The sequence below is a fragment of the Aptenodytes patagonicus genome, chromosome 4, assembly GCF_965638725.1.
Source record: "Aptenodytes patagonicus chromosome 4, bAptPat1.pri.cur, whole genome shotgun sequence".
NCBI classification, from domain to species: Eukaryota; Metazoa; Chordata; class Aves; order Sphenisciformes; family Spheniscidae; genus Aptenodytes; species Aptenodytes patagonicus.
Genome location: NC_134952.1, coordinates 57,839,861 through 57,864,463, shown reverse-complemented (window position 1 = coordinate 57,864,463; position 24,603 = coordinate 57,839,861). Strand labels below are relative to the sequence as shown.

General features: G+C 40.0%; 1 protein-coding gene across 4 annotated transcripts; it reads left to right on the top strand.

The window, feature by feature from the left end:
• Window positions 1–146: 146 nt before the first annotated feature.
• UBE2D3 (ubiquitin conjugating enzyme E2 D3) lies at window positions 147–23,433 on the top strand. 4 transcript variants are annotated; one of them, XM_076336829.1, is made up of 8 exons: window positions 147–569; window positions 15,218–15,281; window positions 15,367–15,398; window positions 17,953–18,030; window positions 18,763–18,868; window positions 20,201–20,294; window positions 20,830–20,879; window positions 21,924–23,433. In XM_076336829.1, exons 1-7 carry the CDS (start codon window positions 546–548, stop codon window positions 20,876–20,878), a joined length of 447 nt encoding a protein of 148 aa, XP_076192944.1. In that variant the 5' UTR covers window positions 147–545; the 3' UTR covers window position 20,879; window positions 21,924–23,433. The 4 variants fall into 4 exon arrangements, with proteins under 4 accessions (XP_076192944.1, XP_076192945.1, XP_076192947.1 ...); XM_076336832.1 differs by lacking the exon at window positions 147–569 and adding an exon at window positions 1,458–1,477; XM_076336831.1 differs by lacking the exon at window positions 147–569 and adding an exon at window positions 5,914–5,976.
• The last annotated feature ends 1,170 nt before the right edge of the window (window positions 23,434–24,603 follow it).

The window sequence follows — 24,603 nt, the reverse complement described above, 5'->3', positions numbered from 1 at the left end:
ACACACAGGCGGCGCATGCGCCTGGCCTGCCCGGCGGCTCTTGTCCCGCCCCGTTCCCCCCTCGCCCCCGGGGGGGGCGCTGGCGGCGGCGGCGTGTATCGCCCCGCCCCGCCGGCTCCGCCTTCCGCCGCGTCTGGGCCTGGCCAGCGGCGGCGGCTGTGCTGGGCTCTCTCGCCCTCTCTCTCGGGCGGGCGGCGCCTCTCGGCTTTCCCCCGCACCCCCTTCCTCCTCCCGGCGGTGACGGGAGGCGGCGAAGCGGCGCGGCGGGCGGAGCGCTCCCCCGGCAGCCTCCCCGGCGCACGGCCTCGCTGCCCGCAGGCAGGCAGGACTCTGGGCGGCCGCCGCGCTCCGGTCGGGCGCCCCCCTCGGCTGTTTCCGGAGGAAGGAGAAGCGCAGCTGCCCCCTCCCCCCTCTCCGCCTTCCTCCCCCACCTCCTCCTCCTCCTCGCTTGCTCCCTCCCTCCCGGCCCCCCCTCGGCGCGAGCGGAGCGCGGAGTCACCGCGGCGCACAGACGGGCCCGGCGGCGGCGGCGGCACTCGCACACAATGGCGCTGAAACGCATCAACAAGGTGAGCGCCGCGGCTCCTCCTCCGCCTGCCCCCCGCTCCCCCCCCTTCCCCACTTCGGTCTTTTTTATTTTTGTTTTTTCCTTCCCCCCTCACCCCCGCGCCGGGAGGAGAGGGGCACGGCTTCGGGGGAGCGCCAGCCGGGCTCGGCGGGGGAGGGAAGGGGGAGGCGGGAGGCGGGAGGCCGGCGGAGCGGGGCCGGGCCGGGCAGCGGCCGGCTCCTTCCGGCGAGGCCGCGGCCCGGCCGAGGCGGTGAGGCCGTTCTCTCCCGGCCTAGGCCCGCGACCTCGGAGGTCGGCCGGGGCCCCGGAGGGCGGGGGAGCTCGGTTGGGGCCGGGACGCGGGCGGCGCCGCTCCCGCGGGCGGGGAGCGGCAGCTCCTGGGGACGCTCAAATGTCAGCGCAACCCGGAGCCACCCCGGCGTGTCGGTGGCGTCGCCGCCGCTGCTCCTCCGCCGCCGGCCGGCCCGGATGGTGCCGGTACATGTGTGCCGGAGGGGCTTTCGGTCCGATCGGGGCCCTCCCCGGGGCAGGCAGCCGGCCTCTCGGGCCGGTCTCTCCTCTCTGGCGTGCAACTTCTTTCCCGCATTGTAAGATGGCGGCGGGTTCGCCTAGTTCGGGCTCTTTCCGGGATCTCTCGCTTTCTGCAATAACATGACACACACACACACGCACGTCCGCGCTCTCGTCGACTCCGGAGCAGCTGCCGCGGTGCCATCCTCTCCCCGCGTTCCCCCCCCCCCCCCCCCCTCCACCCCGGGGCCGGCTCGGCCCTCCCGCCGCCCGGGGATCGCCTGCCGCCTCGCCTCGCCCCCCGCGCCGGGCGGGAGCGCGCACCGCGCCGCCGCTTCCCCGTTGCACAATCGGAGCCGGGTGGAGTAACTTCGCGGCTAACTCGGAAAAAATGCCGAGGTGATGAAAGTTTTTTGGGTTTTGGTGGGGGGTTTTTTTGGTGTTTTTTTTTTTTTTTAACCTCTCCCAGGGAAGAAGGTTCCCGACGTGGGGTCGCGCTTGGGCAGCTTTAGGGTTTCTCGGCGGCAGCGCTTCGGGTTTGGGAATTGCTGGAATGTAATGGCAAACGCGATGGGAGCGCAGTGGCGTTACCGGGAAGTCGCTGCTGATCTGTGCTCCTACGCGAACTACGTGGAGCATTTACGTATTTCGAGAGCTGAGAGGAGTTTCTTGGTCATCTCGTAGCCTGCCAAGATGGCAGAAAGTCAGTGTGTCCTGAAATCGGTGAACTAAACTTTGGTGCACAAAACGCCTTTTATAGTCGCTGTCTAAAGTTTGCCACCTATTAGTCTTACTGTAATGTCACATCTCTTTGGCAGTGCTTGTGGGCATATTATAGTCAAAATGAGGTTATTTATAATTTATTAGTGAAAGGATAGTTCTGTTATCCCTGAAAATTTTAAATCTGTTCTGAATTAGTGCTAGCTAAATGAATTGTCTTTCAATTATGGCTACGCTCTCACAAGAATTTCAAAACAATTCCTTTTGAATCTGCCATCAGAACTTGTTCCCCTGTATTAGCGGATGATATCACTTGAGTTGAAACACAGCTAGGATACTCCCTGGTATGCTTTGTCATCAACTCATGCTTATGAAACACATTCAGGCGCTGCAGGTAAGAATTTATTGTCACATATAAACTGAGGCAAACCCCCACTTACGTAGTAATCTGGTGGTCAAAACCTTAAAACGATTCAGCATGACTCTTGAATCAATAAGTCGTATCTTTGAGTTCAAGGTTTTGGCCTGTTGTGTGCAGTCTCTTGTCCTGTATTGGTCCTTACGCTCTGTGGCACTGTGTAGTAGCAAGCTTCTTCCTTTACCCAGTGCTGGAGTTTAGGATTGGTGAGGTGGTTGGGTTAGGGTTCTTTTATTATTTGTTTTTGGGTTTTGGTTGGGTTTTTTTTTTTTTTGAAGGTGCTATTTTTAATCAATTTAATCACACCATGCTACAAGATACACTTGCAAATTCACATAGGGTTTACAGTTTTGATTTTGTATTTGTCAACCTGGAAAGTGATGTTTTGCTAGACTGAAACCGTTGCTTGCAAGTTGCTTTCTTCCCAGACATGGTTTCCAATACGAATGTTTACTGGGATTGAGGCTGAAATCCAAAAATAGCAGGACCAATTTTGTAAGAAGGTGGTTGTGAATTTAGATTTTAATCTTGCCAACCGGTAAAGCCAGAGAATGGCACTCTGTCACTGGTGAGTTGGGGTCCCCTGTCTTCCAATCGTAAGGTCACAGATCAGACCTTGAAACTCTCTGCTTCCTTGTGGTACATTGTTGGCACTAGATCAGAACAGGCTAAAGAGAGACCAGGACCTCAGAACATTGTAATCACACATAGCTGATTTAGTCTGACTTGCGGTATTACCTGTCAGAGCTAGAATTCATTGTCTCCTGCAGCAGATGACATCCCAAATGCACCGGTGAAGGTATTTTCAGTCTGTTTGGCCGACCCTCTCTTTATGGACTTGACGTATCAAGCAAAATAAAATTCTTTATTATAGTGGGTAAATCAGACTTTCAGACTGTCTTAGTGTGTGTAAATTTAATCTTAAGTATGTTACACATTCAGAATACACAACCCCTACTTAAAACATAACTGACAAATTCTACTTTTGGCTTGGGAATGAAAGCGCATGAGTATTTGTGCATTATGTGTTGGGTTATCTACTTCTGGAACACCCTTTATAAAGCTCTCTTCAAACTGAAGTAGGTGTCAGGTACATAGCCAGTCTCAGAAAGATTATGTTATGCTGGAGCTCATCATCGTATCTGTGCCATCTGCCCTGAGGGTAGCCTGCATTGGATTGGCAAAACTCTGGTTGTATTGATACGGCTTGCTTTGCACACCAGTGGCAGTTGTTTTATTGTAACAAGTGAGTGCTTTTGCCATGGAATAATGTGAACCTACATCTCAGTTTTAACTGTTTCCTTTCCTGAGGATGACATTTTTCCCAAATTATCATAAAGGCAGTGAAACAAATTCATGTTGATTTATGAGCTTGTATCTAAATGCTTGATACATGCTTGTGGCACATTGTCTTGGTCTGAAGTGTCGAGTGGTACCCGCTAAACGCACATCCCATAATTGCTGCAGCACATTGGCACTTCCGGTTCAAATCACGATGATGATCATCTAGTAGTAGGGAAACATTTATGTAGGAGTAGGGAATTGGGGAATGCGTTAAATTGAGAAAACTTGGGAACATTACATCATTGATATACATCCATTTTATCACTGCTATATGCATCCATTAAAGCGAGGTAGTATAAAAGGCCTAAGTGGTGATCTTGGTAGGCTAAAAATAGTTAATACAGGAGATGTATGCATGAAATGTCTCGTCTGTGAAATCCTTAAGAAAACTTGTGCCTGCTGTGGTCTATGCCCATTTGGTTAAGCATAGCACAAACCAGCATCATTATGTCAGGGTATTTTATTAGAAAATCTTAAGTGGAGTTGGCATCCTGAAAGCTGAAGGTGCCAAAACTATTTATTGCTGCTTAAGTACAGATAGAAGGCTTCCATTGACAGTGGTGGAGTGGAGACTAAATAACTATTTTCCTCATGGCTATAGCCTCCAGCACTATTCCTAGATGTATAATTAATTGCAACTTTAACCCCACTCCTCCACATGCTCGTAATAAGAAATGCTACTAACCCTGGAGATATCCATAATATTTTTCAGAGATTGGATGTAATATGCAGCAAAGAAGGCAGCATGGAAGTCTGCATTAATTTAACCAAAGGTGTAGCTTTTGTAGACGTGATTCAGTTAAAATGTTATAAAGCCTGCTTATTACTTTTGTTTTAAACTGCTACTCTTCTCTTCTGAACTTAGTATGAAATTTTAAAAAAATAGCTTAACTAGAAAAAGCTGTTTGGAATTGAGTTTTCTTCTCTAGATGAAACCTATGATACTTTATTTTTGCAGGCAGTCTTGGATTTGGTTTGCTGGGCTTATTCAAAGTAGTTAACTAACTTGAAGCTATGTGATTGATCTTATGCTTTGAGTGAATGTCTAGAAATAAGTCTGGATTTGTCTGTTTAGGGGCTCAGAAAGTTAAGATTAACTAGCTAATGAAATGCAGTTGATGTAAGCTTAGTTAAAATGCTTTAAACCTTTGTGAATGCTCTGTGTATGTATTGAATTACCTTTTTTATTTTAGTTAATTCACCTTAACTATTTTGAGGATCCAGGGGTAGACTAAGTCTTGCTTCAAGTAGATAATGCAGTGCACCTATGGCACTCTGGTCAGAAGAGTCATGTTGAGCCAGAAGGCAGTGGTTGATTTTAAATCATGATTTCAGTAATGGAGTTTGGGAAGCACTAGTATCAAAGAACTTCAGTGTTAATTTTAAGTAAGAATAAAATTATTTAGCATCAGCTGAAAGCTGTCATCACTTAAATTCTGTTTAAGATTTAGCTTATCCAAATAGTCGGAAGTGACATTTATACTACGAACCAGTCACTTTTTATGAGAGGAAAATTGATGCTTCCTTAACTAGAAAGTTTGGACTGCAGTAACTTAAAGATTTCTACTGTTAATTGGGTACTGTGCTTGTGAAACAAGTTTCCAGTCAGCATGGATCTTTAAATGTGTGCATTGGGATGGGGGGAGAAGGGGATCATAATCTCGCTTAAGTAATTTAGAGAACTTCAGAGATCAATATTCCATTAGATGGGTACTTCCTGCATACCTTAAAAACAGAGTTCTCCAGTATGTTAAGGATTTGGGTAGGATAATGTACGGGGTAAAAAGGTTGTCCAGCCAACATTTTCTTTATGATCATTCCAGCTTTTAAAGATCTGGTTTTGAAAGTAAGCCAATGCTTTTGCTATTATTCCCTGCTTGAGTTTCTTCTACAGAAGAGCTGATGTAGAACTCTGCCGAATGAGCTCCCTTCAGCCGCCTCCCCAGTCTGTAACCAGCTTTGAAGCACTGATGCCTTTGTGCTCACACATTAATGGGTAAAGGAGGGGGGAAGGATGTAAACAGCTGTAAGTAGCAGCTGTTGAATACAGAGCAGTAAACTGCCCCTTGCCAAAGGCATCTCTGGTCCTTGTGGAATGAACCTCTAGCCTGGCATCATCCCCTACCTGCGGATGTTTTCTCTGCATCCACTGGGTTGAACTGCTGAAGGAGAGAGAGGATCGAGGTTCTTAACCTTGTCTGAGATGTCAAGTGACAGCTGGTAAGGAGGAGTGGAAAAGGGTAGAGCTTTTGTGTAATTCAGATTAGGGCATTGATACGCGATCTCCGATAAATCTTTCTGTTGCAAATATTAAGCTTTTGCCACTTTAACTGTCTGCCCTGTGTTCTTGTATAGGTCCCTCCCCTGTGCATCAGAGCTGGCAGATGGGAACGTGTGGTCTGCACTTCAGCATTAGGTCTGATATCTCAGTATAAGCTGACTTTTGTTGATATTTTAGGCTAAGATGCTGTAGATTACATTGGAAAGGCTGAGTTACAGGCATGCATTTCCTCCTGTGACCAATGTGATGTAGTAACCTGCCGGTATAATATGCAGAAAAAAATAAATTAGGGTAAGAAATTAAACCAGCAGTGAGAGTGTATATATGAATGCAGTCAGTAGTGCATTTTTATATGCAGTTGCTTTTTGTCAAGTTGGCTTTATCAGAAGAGAGTCTTAAACTGTGTTGAGTTGCACGTGCTGGACAGTTCTGTAAACTTCTTGAATCTAAATTTAATGCCTCAAACTCTAAATGGAAAGTACAGGAGCTTTTTTTAAAAAAACTTTCACTTCAGTGGGCTTTTTATGGGGCACTGATCTGATACATTAAATGTGGTCAGTTGTGTTGGGGAAGCCTTGCAAAAAAAAAAAAATCAGTTAAAATTATATTCACAAGTTTAAATTGGTGTTTATGCCTTTGGCAACTCTTCGTAAAACACTTGGGTGTAGACACGGTTTAATACTGAAAAATGAGCCAAACAGAGCATTGCAGGATTCGGGACTGAAAGCTAAATAGATAGAGGGGATTTTTTTTATGTTGTTTAAACATTGTTCAGAGCCTTCTTACTGACAGTAAACTTCAGTATTAAAATTTTGTGTAAAGGAAGCCTTTGTTCTGAACCTCATCCCTTTGAGATGTGTGATATGCTAGACATCTTCGAGATCTCCTGCAGTTTTTTCCAGTGTAATTGTGATAGGGTTTTATTCTGGTTTTAAGAAAGCAAGATGGGAGGATTGCAGACTGCTTTGCAAATGTTAGGGCCCAGTAAAAAAAGGAGGAGACAAATGTTTAATCCTTACCACAAGCATCTGGACACCAGAGTTGCAAGCTGAACTGAGTGCAGATGCTAAAGTGCTTTAGGTCTTGCTGATGGAGGGCATGAGGATTGTGTTAAGTGCTCAGTTAACTTTATAGCGAGCTTTCTCTGTAACCTGGAGTTAGGTTGGTCAAGTGCTCATCACTTCTGTGAGCTCTTCCAAGAGCTCTTTTCGGTTTCTAGTAAATATGAGTGTCCTGCTCTAAGGTAGTATTTCCCAACCTTTGCTGGCCTATTTGAGTAGTAATGACAGGTAATTCTCTAAATCAGATAACTGCAAACTTTGTTTTTCCTTTTAGCCTTAGTTTTAATTTCTTCTTGCCTTGAATAACATAGGAGAATCTCCTGAATGACAATTTGCCAGACAAGCAATGGCCCCCTTCCATTCCCCTAATTCAGGTTGCAGTCTGTTCATAATGTGCTTTTAAACACTATTTCCTTCATCATCTTTTTTTTTTTTTTTTTTTAGCTTTTTAAAGACCCTTGTGGACATCAGTGTAGATAGCTGAGGTGGAACTCAACTGTAAGAGCAGCTGCACTGCAGAAGCAGGTTTTTTTGGGTTTTTTTTACGCTCTGTTGGCTCAGTGTGAGCTGATTTTGTGTGTAACTGTACCTAATCCTATAGACAGGCCCTTAGTTTTGCATCTCTACCACTAGCTGTTCAAAACACAGAAGGGTAGTTATACACAATAGCATAATATGATAGGGTAATTGTACAGCTGTAGATAAGCTAGTATAATCATCCCCACATAGTTGTGTTCGTAGAATATACCCCTATGGTATATTACAATAGCTTTCACATGTATCTTTGGATTCATACAAAACATGGACTGGTAAAAGTCAAGACAGCTTTTTAAAAGGAGAGCTGATTTTCAGAGTTCATTAGGTTAAATAATTAAATTTCAGGATAATATATCAGACTACTTCCAAACAATGAATTCACCACACTGATTACAGATGTGGTGTTATTTGTTAGAATATTAATTTGATAACTTTCTGTTATACGATCCTCTTTTCCATACATTTCCTTGAGAACATGGAGAATTCGTGTACCTTTATTTGGAAAGTGCAGACTTACCAAGGTTAAATGCCCAATTCAGGCCGCTTGTGATTTCTACAAAAACTTGTCCCATACGCTACCAGTCCCCAAAGTTGTTGTTTGTGTAGGCTTGGAAAACTCTAGGAGGCCTCTGTCACATTGAGTCCAGGGCAGTGTGCATACAGATGCTGCTTCTGGTTGATGTGTCAAATGCTGGTGGCTGAGGTTCTGCTGTATGTTACTGTGTCCTTGACAAGCTGCGGGGCAGCGTGTTGGAAGGTTCTCCTCTCACGTAATGCTGCCAAACCCCAGCATCTAATGAGTGTTAAGCTGGCATTTGTGTGAAATTGTCTATCACAATGCCAAAATCTCATTTCTGAGTGGTAGCCATCAGGCCACAGTGCCTTACTTTGAATATAAACTTCTTTCCAAGTGCATCACTTCACATTTGTCTATACTGAATTTAATCTGTCCCTTCATTTCCCAGTCATTCTGTTTCATTTAGCTAGGTGCATCTTGCTGCTTCTCTTGTGGCCTGTTTACACTAGTTACCCTCTTCTCTGAGGGCTGCATTGTAGTCCTGGGTTACAGAACCAAAGATCAGTGTGGTTCTTGCAGGAAGAACCTGCAAGTGAAAAGTATGCTAAGTTTCAGGGTCCGATATTCAAAAGCTTGGAAATGCCAGAATTCAAATACCTGGTTATCATTGATAGGTAGTTAATGAGTGCTTCACTTCACACTTTTCCCTTCAGCATACTGTAGTCAATGTGCACAGCCCTCATCCTACACCGAGCATATATGTTTCAATAGCGCTGTTATTTTCAGGGAATGGTAATTATTATAATACCTCAGAATTGATGTGTGTAAAGCAGTCAGATTTTCTTCATCTTGAATAAGACAGCTGCTGTGGGTTTTGATTACTTTGGAGGAAACAAGCCATACCTTTGAGTACAAAGCACAACTATAGGTGTGTAGTTGCCACCTTTTTTGTAAGTTGGTTCTGAATGCCTTTAGTGAGTGACCAGGAAAGCAAAGTTGGTAACTGAGCTTCTTTTCCAGTCAGAGCTGTCCAGCTTAGAGGTGAACTCTGCAAAGGGTTGGAATACAATAGAGAGCCATTTTAGCTGCGGTAACTCTGAAATTTGCTGAAAACCATTACCTACATTGTACACCTTCCAAATTTCAGAACAGATGAGAAGAGCTGTAGACAATGGTCTCATTCACAAAGGGCTTGTGTGCCAAAAGGTAGGTTCTTCGAAAAGATAGTGTGTAGTCATCTGAGTAGTTTGTATCACAGTCCAAGCACACAAAGTGACTTAATTACAGTTGCACAGCAGTCTGGCATTTCCTTCCTTGAGTGCAAGGCTTAAAACATGAATATTTCTTACATTTGTGTTCTAATATACCATTATGATATTGACACTAGACATTGTACAAACAATATGCAGTGTGTAGCCTGAAAAATTTAGTACTAAAGGCTTGAGAAAGGAGAACCATGAAAAGTAGAACAGGCAGAATGATCAAGATAGGGACAATCACAACTGTTACATTCCTGGTCGTGTTTTGGGTTTCTTAAAAACTGTTCTGTGCTCTTTGGCCCTCACTGTTTTCTGTGACTGCTGTTTGTGTGTTTTCTCTGCATATTTGCTCTAATGTCTTTTTTTTTTAAATGACAGGAACATACATGTTTCTGTATTATGCACTGTCATTATACATTGTTTTTATCCATTTATTGTTAGCCAAAAGGCCAGCTTGTTTGAAACTGATAATGTTCTGCTGGTTACACTTGTCTTGTGATGCGTATTGTGCCATTGCTTTCTTATTCAGCTTAGAAATCCACATTCATTGTTCTTTCAAACTTATTTTCTGCTTCCAGGGGTAATTAATTTTCATGCTGAAACAAATGTTGCAAATGCAGGTGTGTGGGATGAGGCACACACCAGTTCTTTGCTGGTTGATGCTTCTTAATCTTCAAACAGGCTTAAATGTTCTACCCCTCCCTTTATAGCTGTTTCCAGTCCTTCCTTCTTTTTTAAAGCTGTTTTCAGCTGTGAGCTAATGAGTAAGACTAACGCAGTGATGAATTTTTGGATGCTTAGAGTTTGAAATATCCTGTTTGTCACAGACAACATTAGACAAGCACTTAATAAATGTTGATTTTTGTTTGGCTTAAGTGTTGGGGTTTTTTCCCCTTTTTTTGTTTAAACTTCTGATTTAACTGTGTATCACCTTTCATGCCCTCCAAGGTAGAAGGAGTTATTGTCTGGAAACTTGAAGCAAATTAACCCCATTTTTTTCCATTATGCTTTCCTGACTACAAACCAGAAAGCTGCAATATATGATACTAACAAATAATTGTGTTACAAACCAATATTAAATCTAACTGTGAGTTTATGCCTGTGGAGGAAAATGAGTGATCTTCTGTCACTCTGGTAGGAGTGATCTTCTGCCACTCTGTATTTAAGTCAGCTGCTACTATCATTAAAAATAAGCCCTGGCTATTTCCAGCTTAAACTAGAAAACTGTAGCAGTTGTGCCACAGGGAGTATGAATTCTGACAAACGGGAAGAAAAGGAGCTGACACTGATGCTGCTCTACTTGGTATCTTGCAAGAAGGCAGCTGGGTAGGCGTCATGCTGTCATTTCTTACTGAATTTGCTGAGACCTGAAAACTTCTGTGAGAAAAGCAGCTAGTTCCCTTAAATATTTTCCTTCACTGTCTTGCTCGTGCATATTTGGATGAGGTATCCTTTGTCATTCTTTAAATTTTCTTTATCCTTTAAATGACTTCTGTAATCTTTTAAATAGCTGGTAGAGAGGAGTTGTTTGAGGTTTTTTAGCAGCTTTTCTGTCAAAAAAAAAGACACTTTTGTGGTTTATAATAGGATTGTAGTCTTGCATTCACACTCGCATGTCAATGTTTTGGATCCTCACTTGAAGCATAAGTCATATTTTCTATGTTAGTTATGATTATATTTGTGCAAAACAAGCAGATTAGTTAGCTTTTCTAAGCATTTTTTGTCTTGAAAATACTGGTTTATTTTTTGTTAGCTTTTTGATGAATTTATGGAGAAAGAGAAGAGAGAAGATGAAGAATGGGGCTGTTTCACCAATAAAACTACACCTTGCTGTAGACTTAATGTGAAACTGGCAGAAGACATGGTGCTGAATTTGTGTTAAAGTGGTCTGTTGCAGTGACGGGTACTGTTGCTGTATTTCCAGTTATCTCTGTTTTCCAAAACTCTGTTGCAAAATTGTACATGTTTTGCTTCTCCTATGTGCTACATCGCTGTTGTCCTCTAACACTAGCATTGGCACTTACTCCTTAAACAGTGTTTAAATCTGTAAAATGCTAAGTGACTAATCATCCTTGTGGAGAGGTAGGAAATATCACAACTTTATATTTGGAAACTGGGACACAGAAATGGTGATATGCTGGAGCTATACCGGAAACCTCTGGCAGTGCCAGAGACTACTAGTCACAGTTGTAATTCAGGACGAATCCTTTCCGATAGGCATGTAAAAGCTCAATCTGAACCAAATTTGGCTTATTGTTTCTATGTAAGGTCTTTGGAATTTGCTCCTTGGGAATTTATATGTTTTTTCTTAAGCCACCTGTAAAGTGAAAAAATACAGCAGCTGACTCCAGGAAAATGTGGGCCCTACTTTGGGGATTTTTAAGAAAGTTTGGGATGTAACTTAGTACCTCTTGACAGAGGAAAGTGCTACTGAAACTGAATGTAAACAAAAAGAAGCAAAGTTGGAGATAGCAAGTATTGCAGCAGAAGGAATATTAGAAGCATAAAGTCCGTCCTTATACGTAGAAAATTTACAGAAAAATGCTTGGGAACACTTAATTCTAAAATACTAGTTAAACTCTGCTTTATAAAATGAAACTTAATGTGGTCTTTACCTTCTTGGTGAGAAATAGGTGAAAGCAGGGGAATGATTATGAGCTGATTTCCTAAAAGTTATTTTTCAATCGGCTCGTGGAAATGATGAAGCTTAGTTTTGATGTTAGAAATTTTTTTCAGATTAAATATTTTCCTGTTAACGAATAGTCGGTCTTGATTGCTAAGATGAGAAGGAAGGTCAGGTTGTGTTTCTGCTGCTGAGTGGGAAGCTTTAAAAAAAAAAAAAAAATAAAAAAAGCTCCTCCCTTTCCTTGAATGAAACACTTCAACTGTGCTCCACATATCACAGCCCATCTGCCTCTGCTTGTTTAGTTTCCTGTTATTCCAGTTTGCCTGTTGGATTCAGCAGAGTTGTAGCTTTCAGAACGAGGCACTTTTTACAGTTACACAGAGAGAACTTTCCGCTCCCTTGTTGCAAAAAGCTTCCCTCCTTTTGTGTAGATGTGACGTGTTGCACACTTAACAGGGAGGCGAAATAGGTCTGGTGTTACTGTAAGCAGGCAAAGCTTGCCGATGTTTGTTTCGTGTTTGCCCGAATTCTTCCACACCACTTCACACTCTGCTGGAGCAAACAGCTTTACTACAAATTTTACTCTTCTGACCACAGTACCTAAGAGGAGCAACTACAAGAATGTGTGCCACCTCAGCTTTTTTTTCTTTCTGAATTTAGTGGGTAAATTACTTCCTCTGTGGTTGAAATGCTAAGTGGTGTATCATGTGTTCCTAACCTTATCTGTATTTTGAACTGCTTTGCTTATCACAGTTAGGGTTTTTTACTGAAGTGTTTTGGGCCAGACAAAACTTTAGTCCTTTAGCTTATGAAAATCACTGCTTGTTTGCTCTCTAGAACTGTTCAAGTGGTTAAAAGGGGTAACTCTGTATGGACACGTATTTTGAAGCGACTGGAGACTGGAATATTAACACTCATGTGTTTCAGCTTGTAAATTATTCTTAATATTACTGAAGGGTTTTTTGCACAAATTATTCACTGGAACTTACTAAATTCAATATTTGTCTTACATTTGCAATCCTACTTATTTGCTTTCCCTGGTTGAATTATTGATAAACTTTACATTTCCTGCTGTGTTAAATACCTTATTTTTATCTTGAGTACTGACTTCTTGTTTCTCTGAAGATAGTAGTACCTTTTGAAGAGCTCTCTAGTCTAATGCACATACCTCTGACAGTCCACTTTATGCTGATCTTTTCTTGTTCTTGTGTTCGTGCTACTAATTTTTATAATTTTCATAAACTGCATGAAGAGCCTTCTCATAGTTCCTAGTCCCTGTGATAGTTTTAACAAGATAGGATCTGATCTTCTTCCCCGATTAAATCAAATAATACAGTAATAACTACACAACTACATTAAAATAGTAACATTTGTGTCTTTCTGCTTATTCCATTGCTACCACTTATTTTAAGGGACAAAATACCTTTTTTCTCTCAGATTTTGGAAATGATTGATCATTCTTAGAACTGGAAAATATATTTAGATGAGAAATAAGCCTGATTAGCAAAACCTCCTGTATTTGTTAAATGGAAAAAAAAAAAAACCCACCCTGAAAATTTAAAAAAGCTTTCTATCTGAAGGTTCTTTTACATTTCTTGTTTGCCTTTACATGGATAATGTAAATCTAACTTAACAATTTTTTCTGGAAGGTGCTGAACAACATATGGACCTAATAAGTGATATTTCATGGCAGAAATAAGCCTATCACAGGAACCCCCAATAATAACTGGGAAGTGTAGAGAAATGCACTCTAAATGGATTTACTGTGATGATCTGGAAAGAGCTGTTGCCCATGCTTCTAAATAACAGCAGCAGTGAAATGAACCATAATATTAACTTCATTGTGCCATTGCTTATTGAAACTGATACAATTCCATTTTACAAAACAGTCTGATTCCAGAGCAAAACTGAAATCTGGTTAACTGGAAAGTTCATCAAAATTAGCATGTGTAGGGAGGGGAAATGTGGGACTAAGTTTTCTTGGTGGTTTTGGGGGGGGGGGGTTGGGGTGGGTTTTGGGGGGTTTTTTTGAATGTATGGATTTCTACATGTTGAAGTAGTGTTATTCTCTCTGTGTTTGCAGGAGCTATCATCTTACCAAAGAACAAGGTGTTTAAGTTACAGGGAACGTAATTTTTTTTTCCTCATTTTGTGTTGGCTTACACTTAGTAAATTTTTATCAAGTGCAGAATTTGTGAAACTTCAAGGATGTACATTAGGATCTTCCCAGGCAAAACAGTTAGCTGTCTGGTCCAAATACACATGTGTTTCCAGTACAATAGGTATGCCTGGGTTTTTTTAAATGTCTGACAAAATAATGGAGAGTTCTTGTTTTAATGGCTTGTATAGACTTGCAGCAAAATAACTTGTGTGCAACTGTTAATATATGGGAGAGGGACTGAAGGTTTTCCCTTTTCTCATGACTTCTAGATGCCTTGACAAGTGCAGATTTATAGAAGCTCCTGAAGCCGTTTTTAGATTCAAAAAAGAGCAGGGAAGAGGGAACATATCTGTTACATACTTCAACTGAAAGTATAAATTTAATTTTAAAAGACACTGTCCAAACAAGTAACTTGCAGAGCGTTTAAACAAATTAATGCTGAGCTGCTTTGATTCATCACAGCAATCTTGATACTACACAAGGAATCCTCCATCTGAAGTTTCTGTTTTCATTCCCTCTGTAATGGGGGAGGGAGGGAACTGTTTCTGCAGCTCAGTTATTCAGGATTTTGAAGGCATAATTGTATTAAATGTGAAGTTTAAAATAAAAAATGCAGATATTTTGCCTGATTCCCACACTTGTCAGGCTCTTAATTTTCCTGTCTACTTTAATCTCTTTTAAGATACGTCTCTGCTGGAGGTAGTGGGGAAAATGAAACCGAGTTTGTGTTGTTTTTTTTTTTTCTTTCTGTTCTGAGTTTTAATATCAGATGTTAAATACATAATGCTTTCTGTTTCATGAAGACTCATCAATAGCTTTCTCTCTTCCCACTTCGGGCTTCTCTAGCTAAGACTGAATCCTTGAAAATCTTGATCGGAAAGTGGTTAGACTTTGCCCACTTCAGGCTCTGTGTCCTGCTCTTCTTCCTGTCCCTTCTTCAGCAGGGGTGTCTGTACAGTAGTGATATTTATTTGGAAAAGCATAGTCATTGTGGCTGTTTACCTTCATAGCTGGCTTTGGTGGTCGTTGTCTTCTACAAAGACATTTTTGATACTGATGTAGTGGTTCTAATAGTTGTTACTGGACGTTATTCTGTGTTTGTATATGGAAAAACTGTTAAAGGTTTTTGCTGGACATGAAGTAAAAATGGCCGAGTTCATTAGCGTTCCTTCTCTGAACAGGTTTTTTTGTTTGTTTGTTCTTTTTTTCCTAAAGGAACTTAGTGACTTAGCCCGTGATCCTCCAGCACAGTGTTCAGCAGGTCCTGTTGGAGATGACAGTAAGTAACCTTAAGTTTTATGTTTTGCTCTGCTAACTCAAAGCCTATCATGCATAGATAATAATGCGGAGTTTTTCTTTTGTAGTGTTTCATTGGCAAGCCACAATTATGGGACCTGTAAGTATTCTAATTCTTGTGATGTAATATTAAACTAGTAGTTCTTATTCAGGTGGAAACTGTGGGGTTTCTTGTTTTACTTTTTTTTTTTTAACTCTCCTTATCAGGCTTTAGTTCTAGAGATACTCCTTACAGTAACAGAAGAGGAAGGGGGGGGGCGGGGAATCAGTCTGATGATGATTATTTTATTGCTGGAACGTTTCATGAGGACATGTATTTCAGCTGAAATGATCTCTAGAGCAACGTTAGGCATTATCACTTAATATCTAGAGACTTTGTTTGCATTTAACTTTTTCTAAAGTTTGAATCTTGCATAAACTTTGTACTAGGAGCTGGTCCCAGTGTCAGGAATTAGTTGGGATGCTTTTGTGTGGATCTTAGAACAGAACAGGGCGTCCTTATTCAGTCTGGTGTCACGCACTGAGATCTTGAATACTTTTAGGAATGGAGGGGAAAAAGTCACTGAAATGTGAGGTTCCAGTTATGACTGGAGGAAAAAAGTCTGTGTTAAATATTCAGTAAGCATCTGAAACCTGAATGTGACTTTTTCATTGTTAGAGTAAAGAAGGCAAATGTTTGCCTTTACTGAAAACATAACCTGCAAACACTTGACATCTGGAGTTCTCAGGGCTGGTTATCTATATTTAGAAAACAAAACCTTCTGTAACTTGAGAAGACATACTGGATGCCAGTAGACTTGCAGCCACAATGTGATGCTTCTGGTGAGGGTACAGAGTAGGAATTAAATATCATTGATGCTGAATTGCCCTGACTATATATAGCTACAAGTGTGATTTTAGGAGATCGCTATGGAAAATGTGCTTATTAGAGGTTCACCTGACTGGAAAAATGGCTCTCCATTCCAAAGTCCCTGGTTCTCATTGATTATAACTAGGTGCCTCAAAGATAACTGTTTATAGCTATATTCATGCTTAAATGGCAAGGAATGTTCTGCACTATACTGAGTATGATTTTACGTGGCTGGTGTCTGCATGGTTGTAAGGTATTAAACATCAGTTGAATTTAAATTGGGATTATTATTTTTAGCTTCCCCTTCTGGTTTAATAATGTACAGCTCCTTTTTTCCCCATATGGTTTTTGTGGTGTCAAAAGGTCTGCATTCCTGTTTCAAGATTGGGCAGTACCCTGACAGAAGTGTGGTGTTAGTAGTTCTAGTGTTCCTGTGGTGTTGCTTAGCGCCTTTAATAACAGACAAGGATTGTAGAACCAATCATCTGGCCTTCCACCTCTGCAATAGGGTATTATACAGGCTGTGATTTTCTTAGATAGGTGTAAGAGAGCTTGCATTGGTTTAACACATTCTAAGAGCGGTTTCTGTAACTGCTAAAAAGTATCCCCAGAATATGCACAGTAAAAGGGTTGCTTTCTGGCTCTTCCTCTATTGACCAAATACAAGAGGTTGTATCTTGATTGCTAGGTTTTCAGCAGAGATTGGGTAGGGTATAACCTACATGTTTTCAGGTTTGAGTCCCTTGTCTGGTGTTGCAGAATTTCATTTTCTGGTATTTAACTAAGTAAGATGTAGTTATTTCCTCACATTGGTGAAGTGTTCTTGCAATTAATATAAAAATTCAATTTACAAATAATTCAGAAGCGTACTCTGTGTGTCTTAAATTCATTTTCCCTAGTCCTGAATCCAGAATTAAAAGCATTGTAGCCTTCAGGTTAAACAATGAAATTGTTAGCTCTATTTCAGAAATTTAGTTGTAGTTTCAAGTAAAAACTTCTTACATCTTTCTTCTCTTAACTAGTAACTTACGCAATCCCTATTTAGTCACTCCATTTATTCTCTGCTTACTATCAGCGTTTTTACTTCCACATGTTGCTTTACTGCTAATAATTAACGCCTGAATGAATTGTCCCCATAATTGTTTCCTTGGAGCATGGAAATGTAAAATACTCTTCCATACTAGATTACAGTGAATTTCTAATACAGAAAGGGAGGAAGAATTCACTTCAGTCTTGATGGGGGTTTTTCATTTGATGGTGCGGGTTTTTTATTTTGTTTTTGTTATGGATTTTTTTGCAAGGAACAAGGAGTTAGCTGTGTATTCATAAGTTTTCTGCAGGGCTGTGCAATGCCTAAGGACAGAACTTAAGAGGGAATGGGAGGCCCTTAGAGCTGTCCATGGCCACTGTGAACTTGGGTGGTTGTAAAAAATAAGCTCCAAACACAGAACTTGAGGTTTTTGAACCTGACAGGACCCCCGCTCTGTTAACATTACTTCTCGGAGCTGTCTCAGAGGCATTTGGATGCTTTTGCCAAGTTGTCCTGAGTGGATTGTCAGAGAAGCTGCTTTCTATGAAGCATTAGCTTGGAGAGGTCCATACAGAGAGTGACCTGTATGTGTTCTGTATCGCTTACCTTAGGAAGTAGTAATTGAATTTTAATTGCATTTCTCTTGTATTGGTGGATTAAACAGTTCAGTTGTTTAAACAAATTTCCTCTCCTTTTATTTATTTAAAAACATCATCTTCGGTGATATTTAGTCCTAAAGATGATAACAGGAGAATTATTTGTTTGCTTTGACAGAATGACAGTCCATATCAGGGTGGTGTATTCTTCTTGACAATTCACTTTCCTACAGACTACCCTTTCAAACCACCTAAGGTAAGTATTGCTTTCTCATTTGTGAAATTAGTGCTCTTTAAAGAACCAAGTACAGGAGAGAAATTGTCAGCATCTGTGTTGAAGTGAGAACTTGACAATATTACTTTTCACGCATTCTTACAGTATATTAGATGGCTAGGTCCCCCTCTGACTACCACAAGAATTGGGTGTGTTAGCATATATTTTAGGAGCAAATTCATATATGTGAATTCTGAATGTCTTGGAATGATGTTTGGTTTTATTTCTGTTTTTCTTAATTGATAGGAAAACTCATTAGCTTTGTGTTGCTATAGTGAAGATGGTATCTGTTAGAATTTGGAGTAATTGTAAAATATGCTTTTTTTTGTAGCTTTATCAGCCACTAGCATCATCTTCCAATTTTCAGTCAATACGAAAGCACACACTTGGAGTGACTGCGATGTTTGAAGTTCTTTAGCTCTGTGATAGCAGTGTTACTGTGGTTCAGGCGCTTCTGTTGGGTGTCTTCATCATGATACAGGCACCTGTGATTTAAAACACAGCCTCATACTTGCCCTCTCTCTGTTTGAAATGGTGCCTGGTAATTGGAAACTGAGAGGTTGCAGCTTGGGTGCATTTCCATGAATTTGATGCAGTTTAACTGCTTAATCCTTTTCTTTTAGAGTAAACTGAATTGACTAATAGCTTGACTGAGAAGAAGGGGTGATGTCATTGTTGCCATAGACCGAAACACACTTTTTTTTTTTGTTGCAGGTTGCATTTACAACAAGAATCTATCATCCAAATATTAACAGTAATGGCAGCATTTGTCTTGATATTCTAAGATCACAGTGGTCTCCTGCTTTAACTATTTCTAAAGGTAACTTCCGTGAAGAAGAAATGTTTCCACCTTGTGTTGAATGCTGTGCTTTTAGCTTTGATTGTCTTGAGTTCTTACCCATTTCTTGATTTCCCTTACTCATTCTAGCATGTGTTTTGCCAATTTGATAATGATACCTTACTGCATTTTTAATGGATGTTTGTTTTTTCTAACACCTTCTGCTACTTACTTGCTTCAGTATTCTTAGCAGAGCTTACTAGCTTGGTCCCAGAGGAATGTGCCAGCGTTTGGATTGAAACAGGCCTGTGGTGGTGTATTTGAGTTAAGGCTGAGAAAATGCTTGTTTGCAGCTGTCCATGTAGATACACACTTGCATATTAATTTAAAGATTAATTTAAAGTCAGTTTTTAATAATGAAATCTGCATAGTTTTTTGGCTGAGTCTGTCTGGAGTTACATGCAGAATTATATTGGTATATCTCTGTGGTAGATGAATAAAAGAAAACTGTTATTGATACATGTTGCTTTCTGCCACTGTGCACTGGCATTGTATTACATCATGAACTAAGCTTACTGATTCTGCTTCAGGATAAATTGATGTTGTGCTGCAATAGAAGCATTGTAGCTTTCCTCATTTTACTGTAGTAAATAACAGTTAATTCTCAAATATTTTCACGATGATCAAATTTTGTTTTGCCTCAAAGCCACTGGTCACTGTGACTTCAAAAGATCATCAAAGTGCTCCTTTGTCTATAGAACTTGTAATTCCTGTCTGTCCAAGGAGTAGGTTTGTGATTTGAATGTGGATTCCCTACATTTTAATGCTGTCACTATTGTTTTTCTTTCAAAGCTGCTGTGAGAGTAGAGGATGAAGTCCTCATAGCTGCCTACAATACTGTTACTCCTTTATTTTACAACGTATGTGTAGTTTTATTGTGCAGACTAGGGTATTGCTACCTTACATGCAACAGAGAAAGAATTCAGTCTCAATGTTTTTTTTTTTAAATAATTTGAAGAAGTTCTAGTTTTAATGATTAAAACCATGGAATATGCTGATCATCAGAACACATAATAATGTGCTTTTGTTGGCTGCTACATTGCGTCATAGTGCAGGGGACAACAGTGCTGTTGTTGTGTGTGCTTACTGACAGCTGTAAGTATTGGGAAATAGGAAACATAGTTCTTACGAACTTTTAAGTCATTCTGGGCTTTTTATTTAGAGTGGGTTATAAATTTATTTTGGCGGTATATCAGGAAAAGGCTTTTTAGGTTCTTTCCTGTGTTGACATTGTGCTAATGCAAAGATCTGTGCTCCGTTTTTTCTGAGATTGTTGCTCCTGTTTTGCTATTGAGAATTCTTTTTTTTTTACAGTTCTCTTATCCATTTGTTCACTGTTATGTGATCCAAATCCAGATGACCCACTAGTGCCAGAGATTGCACGTATCTATAAAACAGACAGAGACAAGTAAGTACAGAGTTGCACAAGACTAATATTTTAACAAACTTTGTAAGAGTGCATTGTCAGACAGCAGTTGTGTTGAGTGAGCCTTTTGTGAAAATCTGGGATGGAGAGAACTTGTGTCAAAGAAGTACCTATTCTTGATAGTACGTAATTTAAAAACAAACAGGCTTAGTACCTTTGGAGTTGTGAGTGGAGACGACTATCTTTTTCTCACATGCGTGGCAGTATTTTGAAGTATGTATTGCCCAGTTTTTTGCTTACCATGCATAAATAGAATATAGTTAGATCTTCATTTTGAGGAAAAGATAGCTTTGTTATTTTGGTGCTTTCTTTGGGTAGCAGCTTGACCTTTAATTTTGGTGCTCTACTTGAAAAAAGGCATCATAACTTTTTTCCTATCTGTGTTGAAACAGCTTATTTTTCCTTATGTGTTTTTAACATTTTGCACAGATAGAAAGAATTATATGAAGTAGACTTTGTTTGGTTTTTTGATATATATATATATATATATTAATGCTAAATATACTTGTCCAATTAGGTACAATAGGTTAGCAAGAGAGTGGACAGAGAAATACGCTATGCTGTAGGGTAAGAATATCTGCACATTATGGTGCATTTAACAAAATGGAAACTTGTCAGCACTTGGGTGCTGCATGCTCTAAGGCACTGGATTAACTAACAGATAATGGATGCACCAGTTACTGAACCTGGATATTTAACAGCTTGGTCTGTGGTTAGTGTGAAATGTATTGGCGAGTCACTATTTCTCACAGATACTGCTCTTGCATGGCCAAAAAAAAAAGATAGTATGAAATAATTATCGAGTTTTGAGCCAGCTTTTCAACTTGTTCTGGTAAGTATTTACCCAGATTTTGTCAGAATTTCGTTAAAAGTGATGCCCTGTAGCAGACCTCATGCGTAGACACGGGTGAATTTAGACAATCCAAATTTCAACTTTTTATTTTTCAGCAGTGTCTGTCTTCTACATATAAACTAGGAAAATGTATGGGGATTATGTTCTGCTTGTATAGTTGAAAATTAACTTCTCACTGACAAGCATGGAGTTAAGTATAAACTAATTGTCAACTCAATTCCTGTGGAAGTAGTGTACTTAAATAGTCTTTTAATGTCCTTTTTAAAAATTGTTTGAGCAGTATATTCATGTGGAAAGAGAGTATTAAGTGTGAAGAAATGCTTAGTGTTGTTTTACTCTAAAATGGGAAATTTGGCATTCTGTATCCAATGATACTATTAACCAAGTAATCTTTACTTATGGCATGTGATACTCTGTAATCTTTACTTAAGTACAATATTTAAACAAAACACTCCCCTTGCCTCTCCGACCCCAGGTGGTCTCTATTCCTTCCCCTTCAGTAGTTTTTCACAATAGACTTCTAGCAAATCTGCTTGTCTTGAATTTGAAGTGTTTCATATAAATTAGAGAATATCCTAGTTAGTCTAGGGAGGGATTTGTTCAGTTTTTTCAGTTCAATTATATCTTAGTATAGAAAGAGACTTCTCTTAGTGTGAAGAGAATAGGGAGATGGGGATAAAGTGATACTTAATCATTAACTGTTTAGGAAATCGTCATTTTCATGCTGACACTAATTCAATTCCTGTTTTTATTTGCAGGTACAACAGAATATCTCGGGAATGGACTCAGAAGTATGCCATGTGATGCTACCTTAAAGTCAGAATAACCTGCATTATAGCTGGAATAAACTTTAAATTACTGTTCCTTTTTTGATTTTCTTATCCGGCTGCTCCCCTATCAGACCTCATCTTTTTTATTTTTTTGTTTACCTCCTTCCATTCATGCACATGCTCATCTGAGAAGACTTTAGTTCTTCCAGCTTTGGACAATAACTGCTTTTAGAATCTGTAAAGTAGTTACACAAGAACAATTGCCCAAGATTCAGAATTTTTTTTAATGGAGCATGTGTATTATGTGGCCAATGTCTTCATTCTAACTTGGTTATGAGATTAAAAACAAACATTCCTCACTGCTCTAACCGATACTGAAGATATCACCTGAAGGGGGGAGGGGAGATGGATGTTCATTTTTCTCCCATCAAAGAAGTAACATTGCTGTAGCAACATCCATCTTGTTCCAAACCTTCCAGTGTTAGAGAACTGAGGTTTTATTATACTTTTGCTCATAACTGATGTGTCTGGAGAATTGGTACTGAATCTATAGCATCAGCAGAACAGAAAATGTGATGTATCTTATGCATGTCAATAAAGGAATGACCAGTTCTTGTTTTACAGAGAATGGAAATTGGAAGTCAAACATCCCTTGTATTCCAAAATAGGGTCTAAGAACATTTTTGTAATTCATTTAAATTTTGTTAGGAGGCTTGGAGCTATTAGTTAATCTGTCTTCCAAAACACTGTTTAATATAGCACTGAATAAATGATGCAAGTTGTCAATGGATGAGTGATCAACTAATAGCTCTACTAGTAATTGATTTATTTTCTTCAATAAAGTTGCATAAACCAATGAGTTAGCTGCCTGGATTAATCAATGTGGGAAACAAAATCTTTTGTAAAAGCAAAGCTGGTTTTTGTATATACTGTTGGGATTTGCCTCATTGTTTAACATCAAATAATGATGTAAAGTTCAATAGAGTGAATCTTTTGCCATTTTCAGTTATAATGCTCAGTCTGTTGCAGGTTGACACATTGTTCGGCCTGATGTATGCAGAATTAATAAGCTAACATAGTAGTGTAGCCTTAGTAGTATGCTACACTTGGTGCTGGGAGCCCAGCGTTCAAGGATGGACTTGGGACCCAGCAGATCTGAAGTGGTGTATTGTGGAGATACTTCCTGATGCACCTGTGTTTGCTGACTGAGAACCTTTTTCTTCACCTTGTACACTTGACAGCTGAAAGATCTTAATGTGGGAGTAATGATGAGGCAAAAAAAATATAAAATAAAGTACTGTTTTGATGTGGGAATTGTCATGAGGCTGTGTTGAAGTGACTTTACTATGTGGGATGTTCGTTACCATTGAAAAGGACTTGTTCAGCCATGCTGCCATTTACATTGATGACTATTTTAATGCAACAGACACTTTCCTCATGTCAGGTGACTAAACGTGAATAAAGACTCATTGCTATTGGATTTTTGTTCTACAAGAAACATTGTCTTGTGCCATTAGTTTATCTTTGCAGCAACAAGGGCATTATTAAACATCCGGCTCTCCTCTTTCCTGCCCTCTTCCTTCATATTTTTCCTTGTTTGATTTTTTTGGTCTCCATTCTTAACATCCATAGCTTCATTTTCTCTAGTCTTGTACTATCACTTTATTGTGCATCTGTGACTTCGCACTGGCACCACTTTTGCACTGCTTATAGTTATGTACATTCTGATTCCTTGTCCCCACATGGATGTGGAAAGCTAGATGTAAAATAAATGTTAAACCTTAATTTTTATAAAAATTTGAATATGTAGTTTGGACATGGTTTGTTCTGGTTCTAAACTATGAAAGTGAACTTATTTTAAAGTCTAGTTGGCTTGAAATTTAGAAACCTGGGCTCTCTTTAACAGCACATGCCTCATTGAAATGATGTTCTGAAATTTGTTGATGAAGTTGCAGTTTGTGTAGTATTTCTGCTTTGCTAACCAAAGATTTTTGCTGGAAAATGGAATATACTTAAAATACAGCTGCCAGTTGCATTACAACTGAGGTAAAAGTTTATATTTCTAAGCTTACAAACATGTTGCGCTCACCTTTTTGGTAATTGTGTTAACTTGATGCTTATTACTTTGTCTTGGAGTCATAGCCACTGAAATCATTTATGTGATCAACTAGAAAGATGTTTTGAGATGTAAGGCCACCAGGCTTTATAAAATTCAAGGAGGTGTGGATGAGGGAGGGTCAGGGAAGGAGAAGATAGTAAAATATTACATGGAAGATGGAAATCTTGTTTGGACCACTATATATTTCTCTTGTACATCTGTAATGGTCCTTCTGTGATGATGTTCTGTAATTAGAAAATACGTATTTTGATGAAAGAATGATGGGTAAATTGTAGACGTTATATGCGTGCCGGAGGTCATGCTGAGACTTAAAATCTTATCTTTGTGAAGTGGGAAATGGCAGGTGTTTTGTCCTTGAAGCAGTCTCAGTAGTGTCTCGTGCAGGCTTCCTGCAGAAGTTATATTTGGGCTTGCTGTTCAGGCGGGGGGGGGGGGGGGGGAGGAGCTGGTTAACATGAGCTAATAAGGAGATGATGAAAGAATTTAAGAACTTTTACCGAAACAAAAGTTTAAATAGTGATTACCTCAATGAGTAATCTGCCTACCAAA

Bases quoted from the DNA above. Each gene is read 5' to 3' on its own strand.
- UBE2D3 (XM_076336829.1), top strand. From the start codon at position 546: ATGGCGCTGAAACGCATCAACAAG. The intron at 570-15,217 runs GTGAGCGCCGCG...TTTTTCCTAAAG, and splicing joins CGCTGAAACGCATCAACAAG to GAACTTAGTGACTTAGCCCG. The intron at 15,399-17,952 runs GTAAGTATTCTA...TTGCTTTGACAG, and splicing joins AAGCCACAATTATGGGACCT to AATGACAGTCCATATCAGGG.